Genomic DNA, 21,309 nt, shown 5'->3' with positions numbered 1-21,309 from the left:
TGAACTAATCAAAGTCAGGATATCTTGCCTTGCCCCACCCCGCAGGCCGTTCTCATTTTCTCATAGGTGGGGACCGGGCAGGGAGGGAACCTGGAGGATCCTCACGTGAGGGGAAGCGCAGGAGTGTAGGTGAGTGGTCGTGGTTGGGGCTGGGACGCGACTAGGAGAATACCCGGACTTGAAACTCCAACGTAAGGCAACCTGGACCGCTAACGAGTAGTGAGAGCTTGAGCAAGGCCCTTCTCTCTGAGCCCCAGTGTCCCTCGCCGTAAAAGCAAGGCTAGAAACGCCTAAACTACCGCACCTGTACAGCGCTGGCTCGTAGTGGGTGCTTAGTAAGTTTCCTTCTCTCTACGTCGGGCACTTTTACCAACCCCTCCCCTGAGCCTGAGAGTGACCGGGTCCTCCACACCCGCGCCGCACCCGACGGCTCGTAGTGCAAGCCTCGTCCCCAGCGCCGAAAGTGAGTTACTTTCCTCCCTTTCCCTCGGGATTTCCCGTTTCGCCTCCTGGAAGCAAGGCCAGAGCGATGGAGGCGTTCCTTTGCTCATTGAGCAACACCTATGTATCAAATGCCCACTGTGTGTCAAGCATTGTGTTTGCGATTGTGAATAACATACATGTGCGTTGTAGAGCTTACAGTTTAGTGGGAGAAATAGCAAGTAAACAAAGTAAATAAATAAAGCAGTTGCAATGCACACACACACACTTCCTATCCCTTTTCCCCAGTTATTTTTCTCTTTAGCATTTGACGCTAACATACTATGTTTTCCATATGTATGCATGTTTAATAACTATCTTCCACTACAGTGTGAGCTCCATGAGTGCAGGGGTTTCTGATTCTTCACTGCTGTATCCCCTGCCCCTAGAACAGTGCCTGACATGTAAGAAATATATGTTTAATGAATGAATACTCATAGAAACAAATAGGGTACATAGTAGAGAATGAGAAAAGAGAGATTCAGGGAGGGCCTCTGAGGGGAAGTGACCTTTAAGCAAGGCCTGAGGGGTGAGGCCGGTCGTCCAGGCAGGGGCTACAACGTGTGTTGAGGCCTGGCTTAAAGGTGTTGCCTCTTAGATGGAAAAGGTAGAGGCTGAGAGCAGGCATGAACCAGGTCTTTAAAATTCATTACTGACATGGCCAACTCCTCTGCCAATTTCCAAAGTACCAGAGAAAGTGAGATGATAAAAACACAGAAACGGTAAATTTAAGGCAAAGATTGATCTGAATAACCTTTGCAATGTATAGCAGTTTACAGCTCTTTCACTTGTCTCGCTTCATCTTGCAAAATTCGCAGGGAGTAAGAAATTGGCATACAGAGGGGACCAGACCTCATTCCTTTGTATACATACCTAGTATATAACACAGTAAAAATGGGTTGAGTTGATGTAACACCATGCTAGGCTGCAAGAACTATGAAAGTAGAGCCCATGTCTTAGTTACCTCTGCTGTACCCCAGCACCTAGCACTGTGTCTGGCTCCCAGACCTTATTTGTAAACTAAAAGCACTCACCATTCACCGAAGCCTTCCAAATGCCAGGCCTGTGCTTGGTGGTAGAATACAGAAAGAATAAGACACCCCCTTGCCCTCAAGGGGGTCCCAGCCTGCCCAACCTTCCTGAAATCATAGAACCAGCCGTAGAACCAGGTTTTCTGAAGCCAAACCCTTTCCTCTATAAGAGAAAGGTTTATTGCACACAGAGGGGCTGCCCTCCAACCAATGATAGTAAGTAGTAAGAAAATTTGGATGTGCCGTGGTCAGGAAGAGCCTTCGGGCATCAGGCAAGAAGATTGGATTCAATCCAGTAGGCAATGGGGAGCTGTTAAGAGATTGCCAAGCAGGGGACCGGTGTGATCAGAACTGGTGGCATGTGTGCTGATAGATGGTGGAGACAGACTGGAAGCACATCCTTTGGGCCCATGGGAAGCTCCAGTGTAAATGGATGTGGGAAGCAGGAAACGTGGAAAAGATCTTAAAGGTCAGGACTCCTGGGAAGTGATTGCTAACCAAGAAATGGGACTTCCGGGTCCTCTGGCCGACTTGGTGGTTTGCATGTCTGCCCTTCCACAGACTTGTCCCACACCTTGATCCTAGCGTTTATGCATGAATGAAATTAGTGCTGTTGGGAGGCTCCACGGTGCCCATAAAATTCAGTGACAATTTGGCAAGTTGTGCCCCTGCTCTGTGCCAGCCTTGTGCCAGGCACTGGGAATTATAGATGAAGAACCCCTCCCTCTTGCCCTTCAGAAGCGTGAAATCTAGTGACAGAGCACCAGCCTCGAGACGTAAGAGACCCAGTTGTGCGTACTAACTACCACTTCTGGCTTCCTGATCGGGGCCTCTTCTGTGAAATGAGAAAGAACATGGCCTGCCTAGATATGCCTGTCGGGAGGTCTGCGAGGCAGAGCAAAGGGCTCAGTGGCATCTATTCTTCTAGAGGTTCCTATCTGTTTACTAGATGACTCTCCCACTAGGCCAGGAGCTCCTCCAGAGCAGAGACAAGTGTCGCTCACCTCTGCTTCCCAGTATCTCATTTAGCAGACATGCCTAATAAGTGTATATATGGCAGGAATGAATGGGAGGAAATCAAAGGCTGGAGTTCTTAGAGGTAGTTGCATTTTAGAGGAATGATATTTACATCAGATAATGTTCTGTGACATCAGACTTCCCCATAGTTCTGTTCTCAGTCAAGAGGGAAGGTATACTGTGTTTCACATTGATTTGCCTGTGGAATTTTAAATGAGTTGTTTGCTTGCAAGTGAGACGATCAGGTCTATTTCTATATAAACTGTGAGTTCCACACGTAAATATGGAGAACCTTGATAAATCCCAAACTGCCCTTACAGAAATACCTCAGGGTAAATCATAGCCATTTAACTTCTCCTCCCTGATCTGTCTTTCAGACTGAATTTACCTAACAGTCCTGAAACCAAGCTCTTTCCCTCCCTCCCTCCCTCCCTCCCTCCCTCCCTCCCTCCCTCCTTCCATGCCTCCCTCCCATCCTACCTTCTTACCTTCATGCCTTCCTTTCATATAACACACATATTTTTGAATATATACTGTGCTGTTTCATAAAATGAATAAAAAACAAACCTCTGCCCTCAAGGAGTTGCCAGTCTCCAAGAGGAGAAAGACATGCAAATATGTAACTTCTGAATAGCATGACATGCTATAAGAGGCATTCATCTGAAGAGTATTGAGCACCGACGACAAGCAGGCTGGACCAAGTACAGTGAGTGCTTGCAGGAGACAGCGAAGCCAAGCAGCCCTCACAAGTCTCCAGCCTTCTGTTCTCTTCCTGGACCCATCATCATCCCTTCCTTGGTGTCAGTGACCCAGCTCTCCCTCGCTAGACTCATGAACCTAGACCTGTCTAATCCAACTGACAACTGGAGTTTGTACTTGGATGCCCCCTGGGCACTCAGCATTCCTCAAACCTGAACTTACCATTTCCCCCACTTCTTTCCCCTAAAACTCAGTTTCTCTTGAGCCCACTTTCCACCCAGGGATCCAAGCTAGACACCTGAATGTGTCTTCACCCCTGTGTCCCCTTCTCCCTCACCTCCTGTCTAGTCAGTCTCTCTATCCTATTAATTCCTTCTTCAGTATTTCTCCAGTTGACCCCTGTCCTCTCATCTTTCCTGAAGCTTCCCTGGTCCAGGTGTTTGTTACCTTCCACCTGGACCATCACAACCTCTTCCTCCTGGTTTCCTGTGGTTGAGGAACAATATGTTCTGAAACCAGACAGACTGGAATTAAAATCCCAGTGCCACTGTTTTAGGAGCTGTGTGGCCTCGGGTAAGTTATTAAACCTTTCCAGGCCTCAGTGGTCCCGTCTGTAAACTGACACCGGTGACTTGCCATCAATTCTCAGTGAAAGAACATGATTCTGTTTATGCAGAGCTGGACAGTAGTGGTTAGGGTTGCAAACAGGTAACAAAACGAAGGAAATTAAGCGAATGATTATATCGAAAGTCAAGAGGATAGTTACAGGGGGTCAGGGGTGAGCAGGAAGGGACACATATAAGCGGCTCTTGGGATGCTGGCAAGGTTCTTTTTACTTGACTGAGTGGTAGTTACAAAGGTGTTCTTTTATAACATTTTATTTTTTATAATTTTTATAATTATTTATTAAATTGTACCTATGTATTTGACTTCATCATTTAAAATATTTTTAAAAATTCAATTAGAGTTTCTATGTAAAGTGCTTACTCCAGCACTCAGCGCAGGAATAGGTCAGGAAATCTTGATAGCCGGTCTGATAAGTCCTGCACGCCTGCCCCCCCCCCGCCCCCACTGGGCACCAGGTCCCGGGGGGATTCATCCCTGTCCCCAGTGCACGCACACAGCATGGCACCTGCAGGCTTCGGGAGAATGGGAAGATTAGAGGTGACCAGAGTGTAACCATGTTTTCCTCTCTTAGACTGGCAAGGGAACGGGGCCTGGGCCCATGACCTCACAGAACCAGGCTACCTCCCAGGCTGCCCAAGTTCATGGCCGATGGATGAGAGGGAGGAGGATGACGATGAGGAAGCCTGGTTGCAGCTTCGGCCGGTGGAGCCCTTGCCCTCCCAGTGCTGCGGCAGTGGCTGCTCACCCTGTGTGTTCGACCTCTATCACCGAGACCTGGCAAGATGGGAGGCAGCCAGAGCCAGCAAAGACAGAGGCCTGCTGAAAGGGAAGGAGTCCCAGGTGAGAGAGCTGCTCCTGAGACAAGAGGGCCAGGGTGGCAGCATGTACCTGGCCTCGGCCCTGTGCATTGTACCTGCTCGGAGAACCTTTCCCTGACTCTGTACAGCAGAGAAAAAAGAATGTGCTTAGTGGAAGCAGATAGAGCCAGGTTCAAAGCATGGCCCTCATCTGGGGGTCCCAGGAGTGAATGGGGTGTGGACATTTTACAGGAGAGAGAGATCCATGAGTTCTGGCATTCAGAGAAGGCTTCCTGGAGGGTACAGGAGGGGTGGAATGTTAGGGGCAGTGGGCTGAGATTTAGAAGAAATAAATTTGAGTCGCTGCTTATGTTATAACCTTGGACAAGTAAGTCACTACCACGCAGGCCTCAGTTTCCCCACTTGTAAAAATAAGGATATTAGATTAGATAATCTTTAAGGTTTCATCAATTTCTAAATTCTGCAAATCTGGATCTTTAGCAGGTTTGAAGGGTGGGTGGGTTGTTCATACATTGGAGATGCGTATTCTGGACAGTGGGCCCAGCTTGAGCAAATGAAGGCTCACATGTAGGAGGCCGCAGGGTTTTTGGGGAGGATGGAGAAGAGTGGCCTCTGACTCATGGGAGGTAAAGCGAGGCCTGAGGTTCATCCACAGCTGAGGAGCTCGCACTTTATCCTGCGGCCGAGGGGAGCCATGGAAGGCTTAAGAGCGGGGTGAGCACAGTATAAACTGCTCTGGTATTTTTTAGATCAGAGCATGAAAGGAAAGGAAGGTGGGGCCACTCTATTATAACAGAAAACTTACCAGCCAGGATAGCCTCTCCTTGGGGAAAATGGGAAGGATGCTGTAGATGCTTGCATGTCTCTTGAGCCCCAGCTTCCAACTGTTGGACATTTTCCTGTTGTAGAGCTGCCCCTCCGAGCTGAACCCAGAGACCTTCCTGGCCTTCCGCATCAGTGCCATGGACAGACTCACTAAGGACACCTACCGTGTCCAGTTTGCGCTACCCGGGAACAGCCAGCTCAGCCTGCGGCCTGGCCAGCACCTCATCCTACGGTACACTCAGGCAGTGGGAGAATCAAAGCTTTGCTGCCCTGCTTTTCCATTTGCTAGTGTGTGGCCTAGGGCAACTGCTTAACCCCCCCCCCCCCCCCCAAAGCCTCCATTACTCATCTTCAGAATAGACATAGTAACACATGACTCAGAGGGTTTTGGGGATTGAGCTAAATAATCCATTTTCATAACAAATAGTAATAACAGCAAACCCTTTTATAGCACTTGCTATCCAAAGCACAGTTCTGTGTGCTTATACGTATGAACTCACTTAATCCTCACAAAATCCTGTGTGGTACGTGCCATTGTCATACCCAAGAGGAAACGGAAGTCAGAGAGGTTCAATAACTTGCCTAGGGTCATGTAGTTAGGAAATGTTGGAACCAGGATTTGAAAGCAGGCTGTGTGGCTCTAGAGCCTGTGGCATTAATCTAATATTATCACCAGTTGATCCAGTAGACAGAAAGGACACTGTCATTGAGAGTAAGGGACTTGCGCAGTATCACGCAGCTAGTAAGTCATGGAGCCAGGATTCAAACCCAGCTTACCGGCTCCTGAATTACACTCGTAACCACTCCTCTGAACTTCCTTTTTCCTCCCAGCCTGCTTTTGCAGGCTCCTCCCACCTCCGTCCCCACCCTCACCTGCACAGGGATGAGACCCTTTGGGACCTCCTGATGGAGGCCTCTGCCAGGCAGTCGACTCTGTGGGTCTGAGGCTGAGATGTGGGTGTGGGGATCAGGATATACTTGGATGGAATTTGGGAGCAAGTGGCATGGAAAGAGGGACGGGTGGAGGACTGAGCTGTGGCCACTCAGGCATTTATAGTATTGGCAAGAGGAGGAGGAGCCAGCAAGAGACAGAAGGTGCAGCCCGAGGAGAGGAAAACCAGGAGAGAGCCTCTTACCAGCCACTTGCCTCAAATTGACCCCTGGTGTTTGTGCCCAGCTCATTCTGGCCTGTGGCCAGGCTGATGGTCCGTAAAGCTCACTGTTCCAGTGGATGGGAGGGGCCACAGGGCACGTCACAGCCCGTGCAACCCTCCATCCACATATCAGGGATGCCCAGAACTCCCGGCCTCTCTGCTGGTCTCTCTCCTCCACCGTCTCCACCACTCCAATGACATTCCTAACATGCAGATGACCATGTCACTCCCCATTCCCACACCTGGTGCCCCACAGTGCCTCCCCAGTGGCATCCTAACCCAGGCCCCAGCTGCCCTACCCACCAAGTTCTCCTCCCTCTCCCACACCGACCCCTGGCCCCAGCTCCGTGATCCACTCGCCAGTTCCTGCCCTACATTACCCTACCTCTAACTTTCACCCGGGCTATTCCCCTGCCTGGAATGGCTTCCCTTCCTGCCCCCCTGCCCCCTGTCAGTGGCCTGCTCATCCTTTAATCCCCAGCTCCAGGAGGCCTCCTGAGGTTCCCCCAGGGAGAATGATCACTCCCTCCGTAGCATGTCAGTTTTGCGTTTATTGTAGCAAATGTCCCAGTGCTCCTTGCATCCAAGCCACGCCACATGTTACTTCCTCATTTATTCCACAAGCATTCATTGAATATTTATGTCTAGCTCCCCCACTTTTGTTGCATTAGGACAGGACCTTCTTTATCTGTGCATACCTCAGACAAGAGAGTTTTGCACATGGTCGGACTCTAGAAGGGTGCTTAGGTGCTTGGGAAGCTCTGAGGAGACGTGAGGAACTTGGCTCGGCACTCAGAGCTGCGGGTGAATTCTAGCTGTGTGACCTTGGGCAAGTGGCTTTCCTTCTCTAAGCCTTGGTTTCCTCATTTGGCTTATTGTTTGAATGAAATAAGATAGTGCATATAATATGCCTGGTGTATAGTAGGCAGTTTAGGCAACAAGGCCGCCTGGACTGGTACTCAGGATGACCACCCTGGCCCCTTGCTGACCACGTCGTGGAGAGGACTCACACATGCGGTCGGGCTTTGGAACAGGGCACCTTTGAGGAGCTTTCCAATTCCGACGCTGCTGGCACGAGGTAGTGAGTGTTTAATGAATGTTAGACACTTGTTAAACACAGTTGTTTTTATCTTTATCATTCTGTGGTTAAGAAGAGATCAGGAAAAAACCTCAGTGATGTCCTAAAAACAGCTCACATCATCAGTGTACTTTTTGAAGCACTTTCCCACCTGTAATCCCAGCGGAACCACACAGCAGGGACATGAGTGGTTGGCCACATTTTACACAAGGGGCAGATAGAGGATTAATGACCTGCCCAGGGTCTCACAGCCGGCACATGGGAGTGGCGAGCTGAGTGGTCCTCTGTCTAGCTTGCTTGCCCTTCAGTGAGGACCCCTGGGGATGACCGGGCCCCACCTTCACTTCCACCAGCCTGGCAGAATAGGTACCTGTAAGGGTTTGTTGAATGGCTAACTTCCTGACCAAGAGCTTCTCTTTCCCAGAGGGATAGTAGATGACTTAGAAATTCAGAGAGCCTACACGCCCATCAGCCCTGCGAACACCAAAGGATACTTTGAAGTTTTAATCAAGGTGAGCTGATTCACATGATGCTCTAAGATGCTGTGGACCGGAGCCCCCATTTGCCGGCATGGTTGGGATGGGGTAGTTTCCCCCGATGTGCGAAAAGCTAATTTTCACATGGGAGGAGGCTGGCTTGAGGGAAGAGTGGGGACAGTGAAGAAGACCTTCTCCCATCTCCTTTCCTGGCAAAGGGGGGCTGCTGGGCCACCTACAGAGGGAACATTCCTGACAGATTTTATGAAAAGGAGGCTCAGGCTGAGGAAGTTAAAGCTGCTCCTTCTCATTTTCTTGTCTGTCAATGGAGAATGAGCACTGAGCCTGGGGAAGGGGCAACCAAGCTGCCCAGCACCTATTGTGTGCTGGGCACGGGGGTCCAGATGAGTCAGACGTGGTGCCTGTCCTTAGAGAAAAGACCGATCCGGGACAATACAGTACGACAGATACCATGACAGGAGACCCCAATCCAACTCAGGGTAGCTGGAGGGGTGGGAAAGCAGGCTGGGCCTCCTAGCAGAAGAGCTGTGTTTGAGCTGTACGTTTTAAGTTAAGGAGTGGGGAACTAGAGGGAAGGAGGGAAGGAAGCCGGGATCAGCATGCTTATAACAGCAGAGGGGGCATGATGGGGGAACTGTTTACCATTTGTCCTGGATCAGAAGAGGGTGTGCAAGGAAAAGATGGGACGTGGAGGAACTTGGGGACCAAACTAACCTGAGATCACCTCTGGGGGAGGTGGGCAGGGGCCCGGGCATTTGAGTCGGGCCTTAAAGGAGGAATACAAATTGGCAGTGGCAGAGAATGGTGTTCCAGGCTGAGGGGACTGCTAACCAAAGGCAGGGAGGGGCGAAACAGAAGAAGGTATCGTGGGAATTATGCCCAGTCTGAATGGCAGGAGGATGGGTGCTTGTGGGGGCAGCCAGGGTGGTGAGGGAGTTGACAGAGATGGCATGAACAAAGTGGGTTGGCTACAAAACACCCCAGAGACCCAAAGAATAGGCCCCAAATGTATAAGAAGTCATGAAGGTCCAATTATGTGGGAAAAATAATTCGGCGGAACTATGTGAAACACTCAAACATTTTTGACTTACAGAAGCAGCAGTTTCATATGGGTCAACATGATAAATACATAGCTCTCAATCATTATTTCCCAAATGGAGTCCTAGGGAACACCACTGTTTGAGAATAGCTTTCACATCCTGTATCTCCCTTGTAGGACACGAATTAATACCCCCATTTCCTTGATAAGCAAACTGAGGCTCCAGGAGAACCCAAGGCTCCACAGCTAGTAAAAAGTGCAGCTGGCTGGTGGGTGAGCCCTGGCCTCCTGACTCCAAGAGCCCAGCCCTGTCTGTGGCTCCCATCTTCCCTGCCTGCTTTCAGAGCCTGACTGTTTATTCCCTCACACATAAGCTTGGATGGGATCCCTTTTCCACACAACTGTTTGTCTGGGAGATTCCACAAATCCTCTCCAAATGGCCTGCTTCCCCAAGCTGCTTGTCTGGGTGTGTTTCTGTTGAAAGGATAAGCCTGGAGACAGTTCTTCAGGGCAGCTGGATATCTCCCAGCTGCAAGGCTGATTTTCTCCTTCGTTTACTGGAAAGCCTCTCTTTAGAGAGATGCTTAATTATCCCTAAGCCGCTGGCTAGGAAGAGCTGGAAATGTCTTTGCAAATTGCGAAGGCAGATGGCTTTTTTCAGGTTTACCCTCCCATGTAGATGGGAAGGAGGAACTCCCGTTTCTCAGGCACCTTCGGGGCACCAGGCACTGCTACTGGCTCTTTATTTTCATTAGTTCGATTCAACATCAGAACCAGCCTACAGAGGTCACATTATCCCCGTTTTACAGATGAAGAAACTGAAGCTCAGAGAGCTGATGTCATTGTCCCCACGCCCCTTGGGTAATATGATTCCCAGTGAAAGGACAGAGGTTCAGATCAGTCCTGTTTAACAAGTGTGTATTGAGCCATGCTCTGTGTGGGTGCTAGACACATGGAAGAATCCTTCCTTACCCCTTGAGGACTGTCTGTGCCAGGGGCCTCTAAGGCCACTGCTGGGGCTGTGCCTCTCGCGAGACTGGGGCCAGAAAACGAGGTGTGCTCTGAGACACAGCCTCCCGCAAGTTAGACGGAAACCGTAGCCTCCCTCCCGGACCTCTTCCAGGCGAGCCAAGGACTTCCCTTGCTTTATATGGTACATGTGGTGTCCAGGGAAGCCAGGGAAGGTGCTGGAGCTGCTGGTGGGTGCTTACAACATGTGTGATGAGCGAAGCCCAGTCTCTCTCAAGCCTGGTGACAATCTCATTCCAAACACCTTCCGGTCCTGTTGTCCACTGCTTCCCCCTCACCCTGCTCTGCTGTGTCCGCTTGCTGTTCCAGCACATGACCTTGGCTGGCCTAGCCCTGACCATACCATACCTGATGTCTAGAATCCTCTCTGCCCTCCTCCTCCCGTCCCCAGTGAACTCAGTCTTACCCAGCCTTCAAAGCCCAGCTCAAATGCTTCCTTCTTCAGGAAGCTGTCCTCAATCCCGCTCCGTCGGAAGTGACCGCACGTCCTTAGGGCTCTCCCAGGACTTTATCTTTCTCATAGAGTATTAGGTGGTCTCTGCCTTGTGTATGTCTGAGACTTAGGTTCCTCCTAGATTGTGAAGTCCTTACGGGGAGGGGCTGAATCTGGTTAATTGATTGATCGATTCAGATATTTATTAAGTCCTTTCCATGGTTCAGGCACTGGATTCCTTCATGGAGCTTCAGGTCCAGCTGTTTCCTCAGTAGCCTCAGCGTGGTGCCTGGCATAGAGTGGGCAGGCCCCCAGGAAGGTAGACTGCCCTCCCCCCGTAGAGGAATCCCCTCCTACAACCTGTAGTTTTTGCATCCAGCCAGGAGACAGTGCAGGGTAATGCAGAGATTTCAGATGAGTGTCCTACAAACTGACTCCAGCCCATTAATGTATTTGGTTTTGGCCTGTTCAGTGTTTTACAATTTTGAATTAATGCTGACTTTTCAAAAATGGGAGAATTTACATAAAAATATGGACATCCTGCTCCTATGGAAAATCAGAAGCTGTGGCATCATCAGCCCCATAAACTATGTACTGGAATCTACAGAGTGGCTTCCTCCTTTAGAAGGAACGTTCACTCGCCCACTTACCACTGTCCTCACCGTTCCCTGCTGCTCTCTGAGACTGAGTCTGAGTGTTCGAGGCCATCAGTCATCTCGTACCCACTCTTCACTCATTGGTGTGTTACCTGCGTGGCCCCTTAGTGATTTGAGGCCTCTGTAGTTAGAGCTGGACGTGCTGTGGACTCTCCTCCCAGCCTCACCATTTCCCGTCTGTGGAAGCTTCTGGGCCTCATCTGAAAATTGGGAATGACAGCGCCAATTTCATGGGATAATTAGGAGGATTAAATGAGAGAACACATGTAAAGCACCTAGCAGTGCAGAAAGGGCTCTGCATTCATGGCCGATGTGTATGGGCCGCATGTGCCGGTTCCAGTGAGGTCTCCCTGTGTTTGCTCCCAGTGCTACCGGACAGGGCTGATGTCCCGGTGTGTCGAGTCCTGGAGAGCAGGGGACACAGCTTTCTGGCGAGGACCTTTCGGAGGCTTCTTCTACAAACCCAACCAGGTCAGTGACAACACCCTGGGTCCTCAGGAGACCCCTCCCAGCTTAGCTTAGCCTCCAGGACTGCAGTGTCAGGTTTCAAGCTATCGGTTCGCACTGTACCATTCTTCCTGAGCCCAAACCTAATCCCGAGAGTATCCTTGGGGTTGGACAACGGAGGAGATGGAGTCGGCACTAGGAAACAAAATTGCCTGCCCATGCTTCAGAACTATCCATGGCTGCTCATTGCTTAGAAAATCGAGACTCATATAATTGGTACGCAGGGCCCCTCTCCCATCTCACCCTCAGGTATCTTTTCAGATTTATATTCTAGTTGCAAGACTGTAGAGACGCTCCCTAAAGGTGCCTCATGGCTCCCTGCTTGGGGGGGCCACCGCTTCCTAGCCTGGAATGCTCTTCTCATCTTCACGTTACATTCAAAGCCTTCCCTGACATTCCCGGGAAGAATGAGTGATTTCTCATCAGTTGGTGCATGGAGAGGAATTTGGCAGCATGTACATAGAGTCAAGAATCTTCCAGTCCTTTGACCCAGTGATTCCCCTTCTGGAAGTCTATGGAGAGAATCCAAAATACCCGCTCTTTTGCACATGTTCATTGCAGCCTTATGTATCATAGCAACAATTTGGAGATAACTGAATATCCAACAATAGGGGAACAGTTAAGTACCTTGGGTTACAGGTACTTGAAAGAATATTATCCTGGATTTTAAAATTATTTTTATAAATGATGTTATATGTTCATGCTATAAGATCAAGGTACAAACGCTACGTACAAAACTGAATATACAACAAGCTGGGAGACTAAGTTAAAAATGCACTGAAAAAATACGAAAGAAAATGCAGTGAAAAATGTTAGCAGCTCTGGGTGATGGGATAATGAGTGATTTTTATTTTCTTCATTATACTTTTCAAATTATCCACAGCGAATACCTATTATCTTTATAATTAGGAAAACAAAGCAAAACAAAAACAAATGGAAAAGAATGAATCATTCCTCTCCATTTTTTTTTGTTTAATTTAAAAATAGCTTTTGTTGTTTTTTGGTTTTTTTCTTTATTACCAATGCAATACATTTCATTACCAAAAAAATCAGCAGACATAGAGAGGCAGAAAGAAGAAAATAAAGAACACCTTCAGGCCATCTACCCAGATATACCTTGGCATATAGCCTTCCGAATGCTCTTTCACATGTGTGTATAATAATAACCAGTGTGTATGTGGCACCTCCTCTGTGCCTGGTCCTGATTTTAGCACTTGACCATGTAGTAACTCATTTAATTCTCACAAGAACTGCTACGTACTGCTACCCCCATTTTACAGACCTGTGGTGCGCGTATATTAATATTCTTATACAGTATTCTCCTAGTGCTAACCATGCTCAGCCTTGCATTTTAGCTGAGGGTGTCCCTGTGTTTCCCAGGCCCTTGAGGGCGGGGCCTAGAATTGTTCCTGTTTCCTCCCGACCTTGAGGGGCAGCTGATGAATGTTGTCTTGAGCACTTTTTGCAGGTGGAGCCTCTCCATGCCTTGTGGCTGCTCCCTGCACCTATAGAACCCCTCTGGAAAGCCCCACACTTCCTGAGGTTGGAGGGCCCAGCAGTGAGGAAGAAGAGATGGGGTCTCACACAGTGACTCTTGGCCCCAGATGGCAGCTAGGCTAGGCTCTGCTCTTCTGAGGGGGCCAGGGTGCTCTGGTCTTCTTCCGGCCCTGTCGTGCTGCTCTGTGGTTATCTTCATGGCATATGAACCTCACGTCAGCCCAGAGGACAGGCGCATTAGCATGTCTGTGCGTTGATTCCCTAGGTTTCCCAGGTATCCACCCGAGGCCAGGCCCTTGCTGGACCCTGGGGGCCCGTGATGGGTCAGAATGAGGCCCCTGGGCTCCAGAAGCACACAGTCTGATGGGGAGACAGACACACAAATAGATGACGACGACACAGCATGACCAGTGTTGTGAGGACGGTACGCAGAGGGCTGAGGGAACACAAGGAAGGCCCCGTGCCCCTGACTCAGGGGAGTCTTCCCAGAGGAGTCTGAGCAGCGATAGGCAAAGGAGGCAGAACACGGCAGGCTAAAGACGGGGTGACCGGGAGAGCACGGACACAGGGCTGGGTGGCGTGGCCGGTGGGAGGGCCTCAGCGAGGGGAAGGGCTCTAAATCGTTAAGCCCCAGGCTCTGCACCATGCACTTTATGCTGTGTCATTTAATCCTCACGACGTTCTGAGACAGGTGCTATTATAGGGAGGCGCTACTATTTTTTATCAGTGAAGAAAAGAGAGGTGAAAGACTTTGCCCAGTCCCGTGGCTAGGGACGTATACCCAGATCTCGCTGACTCCTGATACTTGAGGGGTGTCACATGCAGAAGTGCACTGTGCAGTGACTGTCAGTAGTTAGTGAAAATCCAGACTGCATTCACAGAGGCCTAATCTCTGTGAACGAGGCTGAATACCTCACTGTGTGCGTCAGGCCCTAGCCTTGAAGCACTGACCTTAAAGAGGATCGCTCCACTTTAAGAGGCCCCGAGCCAGGAGGTGGGTTCAGTGAGGAGGGATTCATGGAACTGGGGCCTCTTGGAGTGGAAACTCACTTTTATTGCATGGCTTTTCTGTGATGTATCGTCGAGGGAGAAGCAGACTGAGGGGTCCAAGCCAGGGCCCTCAGACCTCTGTGGGTCTGCCCTGGGGCAGAGGAAACAGCCCAGAGGGCAGGGCTGGGATGGGGGCAGTGGGCGAGGCTTTTCTGGGAGCAGGTTTCAGCTCAGTGTGAGGTGGGAAGACCTCCCTGGCAAGGGGAGTCAGTCCATAATAGAGCAGACTGCCTTGGGCGGTAGTGGGCTACCTGTCCGCAAAAGCATGTAAGCAGAGTCCTGTGGAGATGCTTTGGGTCAGGCAAGCCCAAGGGAAGGCCCCACTGTGGGTGAGTGCGGTGAGACTCCCCAGCCCAGCCGTCACATACCCGTGCTGTTCCCCAGTACGGCGAGCTCCTCATGCTGGCTGCGGGCACCGGCCTGGCCCCCATGGTGCCCATCCTGCACAGCATCACAGACAATGCGGACGACGAGACCTTCGTCACCCTGGTCTGCTGCTTCAAGACCTTTGAGGACATCTACCTGAAAACCTTCCTCCAGGAGCAGGCCCGTTTCTGGAACGTCCGGACCTTCTTTGTACTCAGCCAGGTGAGCCCAGGGTGACTTCCTCCCCTGCCTGAGACTCTGCCGTGCCCTCGCACCCATCCTGGGGCCCTGCTGGGGCCTCTCTGCCCTAGGCTGGCCTCTAGTTGAACCATGTACCTGGCAAGGGAGGCAGATATTGTCATGTTTGTTATGCAGATGAGGAAACATCCTCAGAGAGGTGAAGGTGCGAGCCAGTGTCATGCTGCTCGATGGGGTCAAACCAGGTTGAGCCCGAGCTGTCTGATTCCAGAGCTGTAGCTCTCACCCCGCATGCTTTGCTGCCTGCCATCTGCCCTCTGGCATCATCAGCTGTATGGGCTGGGGACCTGGTTGTGGGGTCAGTGGGCCAGGCCACAGACGTCCCCTAGGATAAGCGCCCTGAGGCAGGGACCGGGTGTCTGGATCACCGTGCTCTCCTCAGCGCTTAGCGCAGAGCAGGCACTCCCTCCATCAGCGATGGGTAAAGTGAACTGGATGTGAGAGCTCTGCGTTTGTTAGCATCCCGACCACCTCACGTTGTCCCCGCAGGGGAGGAAAGCTGCTTTCCAACTCTCCAGGCTGCAGAGACTCGAGCTGGAAGCGACTCTGCCTTCTGACTCCTCTTCCCTCTGATTCCCCCCCTCCCTTCACTTAGGCCTTCCTAGGCTCCCCCTCTGGGCCATAGCGTGGGGGGCCCATCATGCCCTTTATCTCAAGCCAGGCCCTCAGCTCTCTTGGTTCACCTGCCTTTCTCTGGTTGGTAGCTTTATTTTTCCTACACCCCCTGGGCTGGGATCCCCTGCCAGGACTGCCCCCATCTGTTCTCTGTTGCTCAGGGTCAGCTTCACTGCTCCGTACTTTGGAGCACTTGTCTCATCCATTTCCTCTTTGAAACAGCTTTAGAGTGTCCCTAAAGACCTCCGTGATCCTTGACATGATGAGTGGGTGGGAGGTGACAGGAAACTGTGTTTCCATTCCCAATACCTGGATTCCCCAGGGGCTGGGGTCTGCAGGCCTGGCCTTGAGCCAGACGCATCGAGAGGGTCGTGCTTGGTGAACATTAGTAGCAACAGCAGTACCCAAGGCAGGGGAATGAAGCAGAAAGCTAGTGCGCAGCCTGAGTGGGAGACGGGGTGACGGAAGGGCCACTGCTACCAGGCAGCACACTCAACCCTGCCCGAGCGCCTGGTCAAGGAAGGTGGGAGGGGGGCCAAGAAGCAGGCACCTGGCAGAGTTGCCCTGGCTGGCCAGTCTTCCTTTTTCCCAACCACATGCCGGGTGCCAGAGATACAAAAATGTAGATGACCTGCTCCCGGCCCTCCAGGTTCTCATCTGTGTATGAGAGACAGCCACGGGGATGGCTGACAATGGCTCCCCTTCATTGAGCTCTTGCTCTATGCCTGGCACTGTTCTAAGCGTTTATGTGTGTTAACGCATGTCACCCCCACCACAAACTTAGGAGGCTTGAACTGCCATCATGCCCATTGTACAGAAGTGGAAACTCAGGCACAGGGAGAGTTAAGAATCTTGCCCAAGGTAACACAGCAAGTTGGTGGAGAGCTGGTGTGAACCCAGGTGGTCCTGCTCCAGAGGCCCTGGTCTTACTGCTCACCAGGATGAGACAGCACAGGGATGGGTGCTGCTCAGGGTGTTCAGGATGCTGTAGCAAGCAGGGAGGGCTTCACGGAGGAGATGGCATCTGAGCCTGGGCTTAAGGGTAGAGTTGAGGTTCACCAGCAGTAGAGGGCCTGGGGCTTTGATGATGCCAGTGGGCTGGGCTGGCTGTCGATGGCAGGGGTGATGCCCATCTGTGCTCCCTCCACCCAGGGTCCTCCCTCCCCTGCCTCAGGCTCAGTGACAGCATCTTCAGGCAGCTCCCTGCTTTAGCCACCCTGCCAATTTGTCCTTCATTCTACAGCTGGAAGGGCAGCGCCGACCACACCAGCACCCTGCTTCTAGCCCTTCTCTCGCTCCCCACTGCTCTAAGGATGACATCCAAACCCTCACAGCTGTGCCAGCCCACTGTGGCCTTGTCTCCTAGCCTGCCCTCCCTGTGTGCTGTGTGCTGCTGTCACTGGTCTGCTTGTGGTTGGTTGCAAGTGCTCTGTGCTTCTCTGGCTGCCAGGCCTGTGCTCAGTGTTCCCCTTGCCAGGAGTGCTTTTCCCCACTTCTTTACCTAACATCTACTCATCCCTCACATCTCTCTGCTGAGGTGTAATTCCATCCTGGAAGCTTTCCCTGAGTCCCCCAGCTGGTGTAGATGTTTCTGCTCTCACAGCCTGAGCTCTCCTCCTTCACAGTACCCCCCACACACACTGCACCATCATTGTTTACGGGTCTCCTCCCGACCTGAGCAGCAACCAGCCACTGCATCTCTGGGTGCTCAGTGGGGATGGGCTGAGCTGAACCTAACTGGCCTGAGGGAAGCGGGCAGTGAGGAGAGGTGAGGCCGACCACGCTGCTCGTCCCTGCTCTCAGGGGCCCGTGAGGTGTGTCAGAGCATGGAAGGAGCACAGGAATGTCCAGGTCAGCAGCCAGGACCCCTGTCAGCACCACAGTGTTGTCCTTGGGGCCCTCAGGTCCCACAGACTGTGAGGTGGGCTCCAGGGAATGCACCTGAGATTAGAAGCCTGCACTCACAGAGCCTCTGTCAGGGTTTCCCGTCACCCCACACTCATCACAGGAGCTCAGAGAGGTCAGTGTCACTCACTAGGAAGTGACAACAAAGCTCGGATTCCAACGCCAACCCCACCCCCCCATCGTGCCTCTGGTGAGCCCCAGGAACTGGGAACTTGGTGTAATAGGGTCTGCAGGGCTCTGAATAGTCCTATTCTAGCGGGATTTTGTTTGTTTTGGGCACTGGTTACATGGTTTTTTCTCTGTTAAAGTTCTTCAAACTATATGTACTTAGTGATTTCTGTAATTTTGTATCGGTATGTATGTTATACTTCAACAAAATGTTTACTTAAAAGAAATTCCTCTAGGTAAGGGGGTTGGGGGGTGGGAGATGAGGGTAAGGGGCATCAAATATATGGTGATGGAAGGAGAACTGACTGGGTGGTGAACGCACAATGAGATTTATAGATGATGTAATACAGAATTGTACACCTGAAATCTATGTAATTTTACTAACAATTGTCACCCCAATAAATTAAAAAAAAAGAAATTCCTCTAAGTCCGCTGGTGGTGGAGCTTTTCTTTGGTGACCCTGAGGATGAAAGCCACGAGCTGAGGCTAGAAGGGCAGGAAGAGAGAAGGGGCCGCACTGTCCAGTCCGAACTACCTCTAGACTTTTTTTTTTTTTTTTAAACAATGTTTGTTATTGGTTTGTTTTTTTTGTGTGTTTTTTTTTTTTAATTTTTTATTGGGGAATATTGGGGAATAGTGTGTTTTTCCCGGGCCCATCAGCTCCAAGTCGTGTCCTTCAATCTAATCTAGTCGTGTCTTTCACCCTAACAGCTCCAAGTCCAGTCGCTGTTTTCAATCTTTAGTTGCAGGGGGCACAGCCCACCATCCCATGTGGGAATTGAACCGGCAGCCTTGTTGTTGAGAGCTCACGCTCTAACCAACTGAGCCATCGGCCGCTCCTCTGGAGGCTCAGTGGCAGCTCGTTGTCTTCAATCTTAGTTGCAGAAGGCGCAGCTCACTGGCCCATGTGGGAATCGAACCAGCAACCCTGTTGTTGAGAGCTCATGCTCTAACCAACTGAGCCATCCGGCCGCCCCCTCAAGCCTTTTTATGTGAGGGAAACAGACCCTTCTCCCGGTAGGCACTGCTGCCTGGGCTCTCTGATATACATGGGCAGGATGAGGCCAGGAACCTTTTTTGTTTAGAGCAGCTGCCATGTCCCCAGTGCCAGGCACAAAGTGACCACTCAGTAACTACCTGTTAAGTCAATAAGTTTATTGAAACCTTTAAACAAATGAACAAAAGTTATGTTCCAAGGGTGATGGTGCTAGACAACCTTGGGAAAATGCTGAGAGACCCACGGTCAATGGAAGAAAACATTCCCCCTAGTGACAGTTGGTCCCCCGGAGGCAGTGAGAACCCGTGGGGCCCGAGTTCTAGTCCTGCCACTGCCCCTGCCTCATTGATTGCCTGGGGAACGTCCCTCCTCCCTGTGCCTCTGCTGTTGTAGGATGCTGGTTGTGAGGGTGATCCGAGTGCCAGTGTGAGCAAGTGCCTGGCTCGTGACAGGGCTAGGTGGGGGTTGCCTTCCCACCCCCTCTGCCTTAGTTTCTTCGTCTGGCAGAGAAGAGCTGGCTGTGTGAACCGAGGACCTCCCAGTAATCACCCCCACTCTTTCTCATCGTCCCAGGAGAACTCCCTGGAGCAGCTTCCCTGGAGTTACCGGGAGAAGACCCGTTTCGGCCGCCTGGCCCAGGACCTGATTGAAGAGCTGGTTGGCTCCTGTCGGAGAAAACCATTTGCATTGGTCTGTGGCTCGGCCGAGTTTACCGAGGACATGGCCAGCTGCTTGCTACGCGCCGGCCTGACCAAGGATTCCTACTTCCTCTTCTAGCCCTGGCCTTGCAAAGCCCAGGCCAGGGGCCTGCCATGGGGACACAGGAAAGAGCACAGACGGCATCAGAAGTCGTGGACCACCGCTTATTTCCCAGGTGACCTGGGGCAGATGTCTTTTCCTCTGCACGCCTCCATTTCGCATCTACCCCATGAAGTTCCTGACTCCCTCAGGCAGACATCCTGCTGTGCGGAGGGTGGATGGGGCTGCAGCCTGGGCATCTTGGGGGACTCCCCAGAGGAAGCCAGGGCCGGGCTGAGCCTCAGGATTGGGAGGCGTAGGCAGGAGAAGAGGCGGGAGGAGCTTCCCCAGTTCCTCAGGTGACAGGGCTTGTGTGAGGCTTGTGTCGGGCCCTGCCCTGTAATGTCTGTTCCAGAGCCTGCTGCCCCCGGAGACTGGGCATCGCTCTGTGGGTGTCCTGTGTGGCCTCAGAGCTGGTTCAGACAAGGTGCTCACTTAGTGTTCAGGGAATGGTCAGAGGGGCGGCTGCGAGCGCTTTGGAGGAGGAACGTGCCTTATATACCTCCTGGGCCATGAGCCTGACACATGGAAGGTCTTGCGTTCTGTGACCTGACCACATTCTCAGAGTGAGGTGGGGACTTGGATTGGCCCTCGGCCTTTCCTGCTGCAAAGGCTGCACTCTTAGTCTCCCTTCCCTGGCTCAAGAGCCCAGCCCAGAGTCCTTTTTCCAGCAAAAGGCACACACTCAAACGCCCCTCCTTCCTGCAGGCAGCCAGCTCAGCCCTTGCCTTCAGCTCTGGCACCCTGGCTACAGTTGCTAAGGAGAGCTAAAGATAGAGCAGGAGTCAGGAGACCTGGGTCCCTGTCCCTGCACTGCCCACTGAGTGGCTACTGATTTCTGACCCACCCACCTCTCCCCTCCCCTCCATGCCCCGCCCCCTCCATCCTGCCTGGGGCATGTCAGCTCCAGGGAAGCCCGCACTTCTGGGCGCGCACTGCAGGTAAGGAAGTCTGCTTTGCACAGCCTGGGCTCCAGTGCGCTGCACCTGCGCAGGCTGGTTACAGGCAGCCCCAGAGTCAGAATGTTAAGTCCTGGAATCTCAGAATGAGAGGACCATGGAATCAGAGAGTTAGAATTTTACAGTCGTAGAATCCCAGTCCTCGTCATAGCAGAGATTAAAGTTAAGGACTCCAGAAAGCATCCAGTCAGGCAGACTCATTGTATCAATGGGGAAACTGAGGCCCAGTGACACTAACTGACCTGCCCAAGGTAAAATAGGGCACGGCAGAGCCAACACTAGAAGCCAGGTCTCCTCATGTCAGCCCTGTGCTCAGAGTTCTGGACCCGTGACTTTCAAACTGGGCTCCACAGGACATACGGGTGCCTGTCATGGCAGCAGGGAAGGGATGGTCAGAGGGGATCTCCAGGCCGCCCTTCAACCAGAGCAGTTTTATTTTTATCCCATTTCTACCTTGGGGCTTGGATTAATTTTCATTTGTGAAATAGGGTTTTCTTGCACTACCTAAAAAGTTGCGGCAAATCTCTGTGCTGTTCCATGTTCAATAAATAAGACAAGCAGTTGGGGGATGGTACCAAAGGTTTCAAACTGTTTCACAGGCAGAATTCCATGGTCAAAATGATACGGAGAATACCTTTGTGAACTTTGCCAAGAATCACATGTACACAAGCATGTTACAGGCTCTGAAAAGTCCAATCAAAGGTAAAGAAACTTTTCTCATTTTGTTTAACTCAGAGTTTCCCAAGCTTATTTAACTGTAGAGCATTTTAATCCTCTAGAATCTTTTGAGACTAGTGTTCCATAGA

The 21,309-nt window shown here is 51.4% G+C and overlaps 1 protein-coding gene across 4 annotated transcripts; it reads left to right on the top strand.

Annotated features, from left to right (window-relative positions):
- Window positions 1–71: 71 nt before the first annotated feature.
- Window positions 72–21,065, top strand: CYB5RL (cytochrome b5 reductase like). Of its 4 annotated transcripts, none has more exons than XM_074334757.2 (7): window positions 72–129; window positions 4,426–4,694; window positions 5,581–5,729; window positions 8,154–8,241; window positions 11,750–11,854; window positions 14,822–15,025; window positions 15,551–18,162. In XM_074334757.2, exons 2-7 carry the CDS (start codon window positions 4,503–4,505, stop codon window positions 15,632–15,634), a joined length of 822 nt encoding a protein of 273 aa, XP_074190858.2. In that variant the 5' UTR covers window positions 72–129; window positions 4,426–4,502; the 3' UTR covers window positions 15,635–18,162. The 4 variants fall into 4 exon arrangements, with proteins under 4 accessions (XP_074190858.2, XP_019598435.3, XP_019598436.3 ...); XM_019742876.3 differs by lacking the exon at window positions 15,551–18,162 and adding an exon at window positions 19,320–21,065 and having other exon boundaries at window positions 73–129; XM_019742877.3 differs by lacking the exon at window positions 15,551–18,162 and adding an exon at window positions 19,320–21,065 and having other exon boundaries at window positions 106–335.
- Window positions 21,066–21,309: the final 244 nt, after the last annotated feature.

This window comes from Rhinolophus sinicus, chromosome 14 (assembly GCF_057876585.1).
Source record: "Rhinolophus sinicus isolate RSI-liver-muscle chromosome 14, RSI-T2T, whole genome shotgun sequence".
NCBI lineage: Eukaryota > Metazoa > Chordata > Mammalia > Chiroptera > Rhinolophidae > Rhinolophus > Rhinolophus sinicus.
The sequence above is the reverse complement of the archived record's forward strand: the minus strand, read 5'-3'. Positions and strand labels throughout refer to the sequence as shown.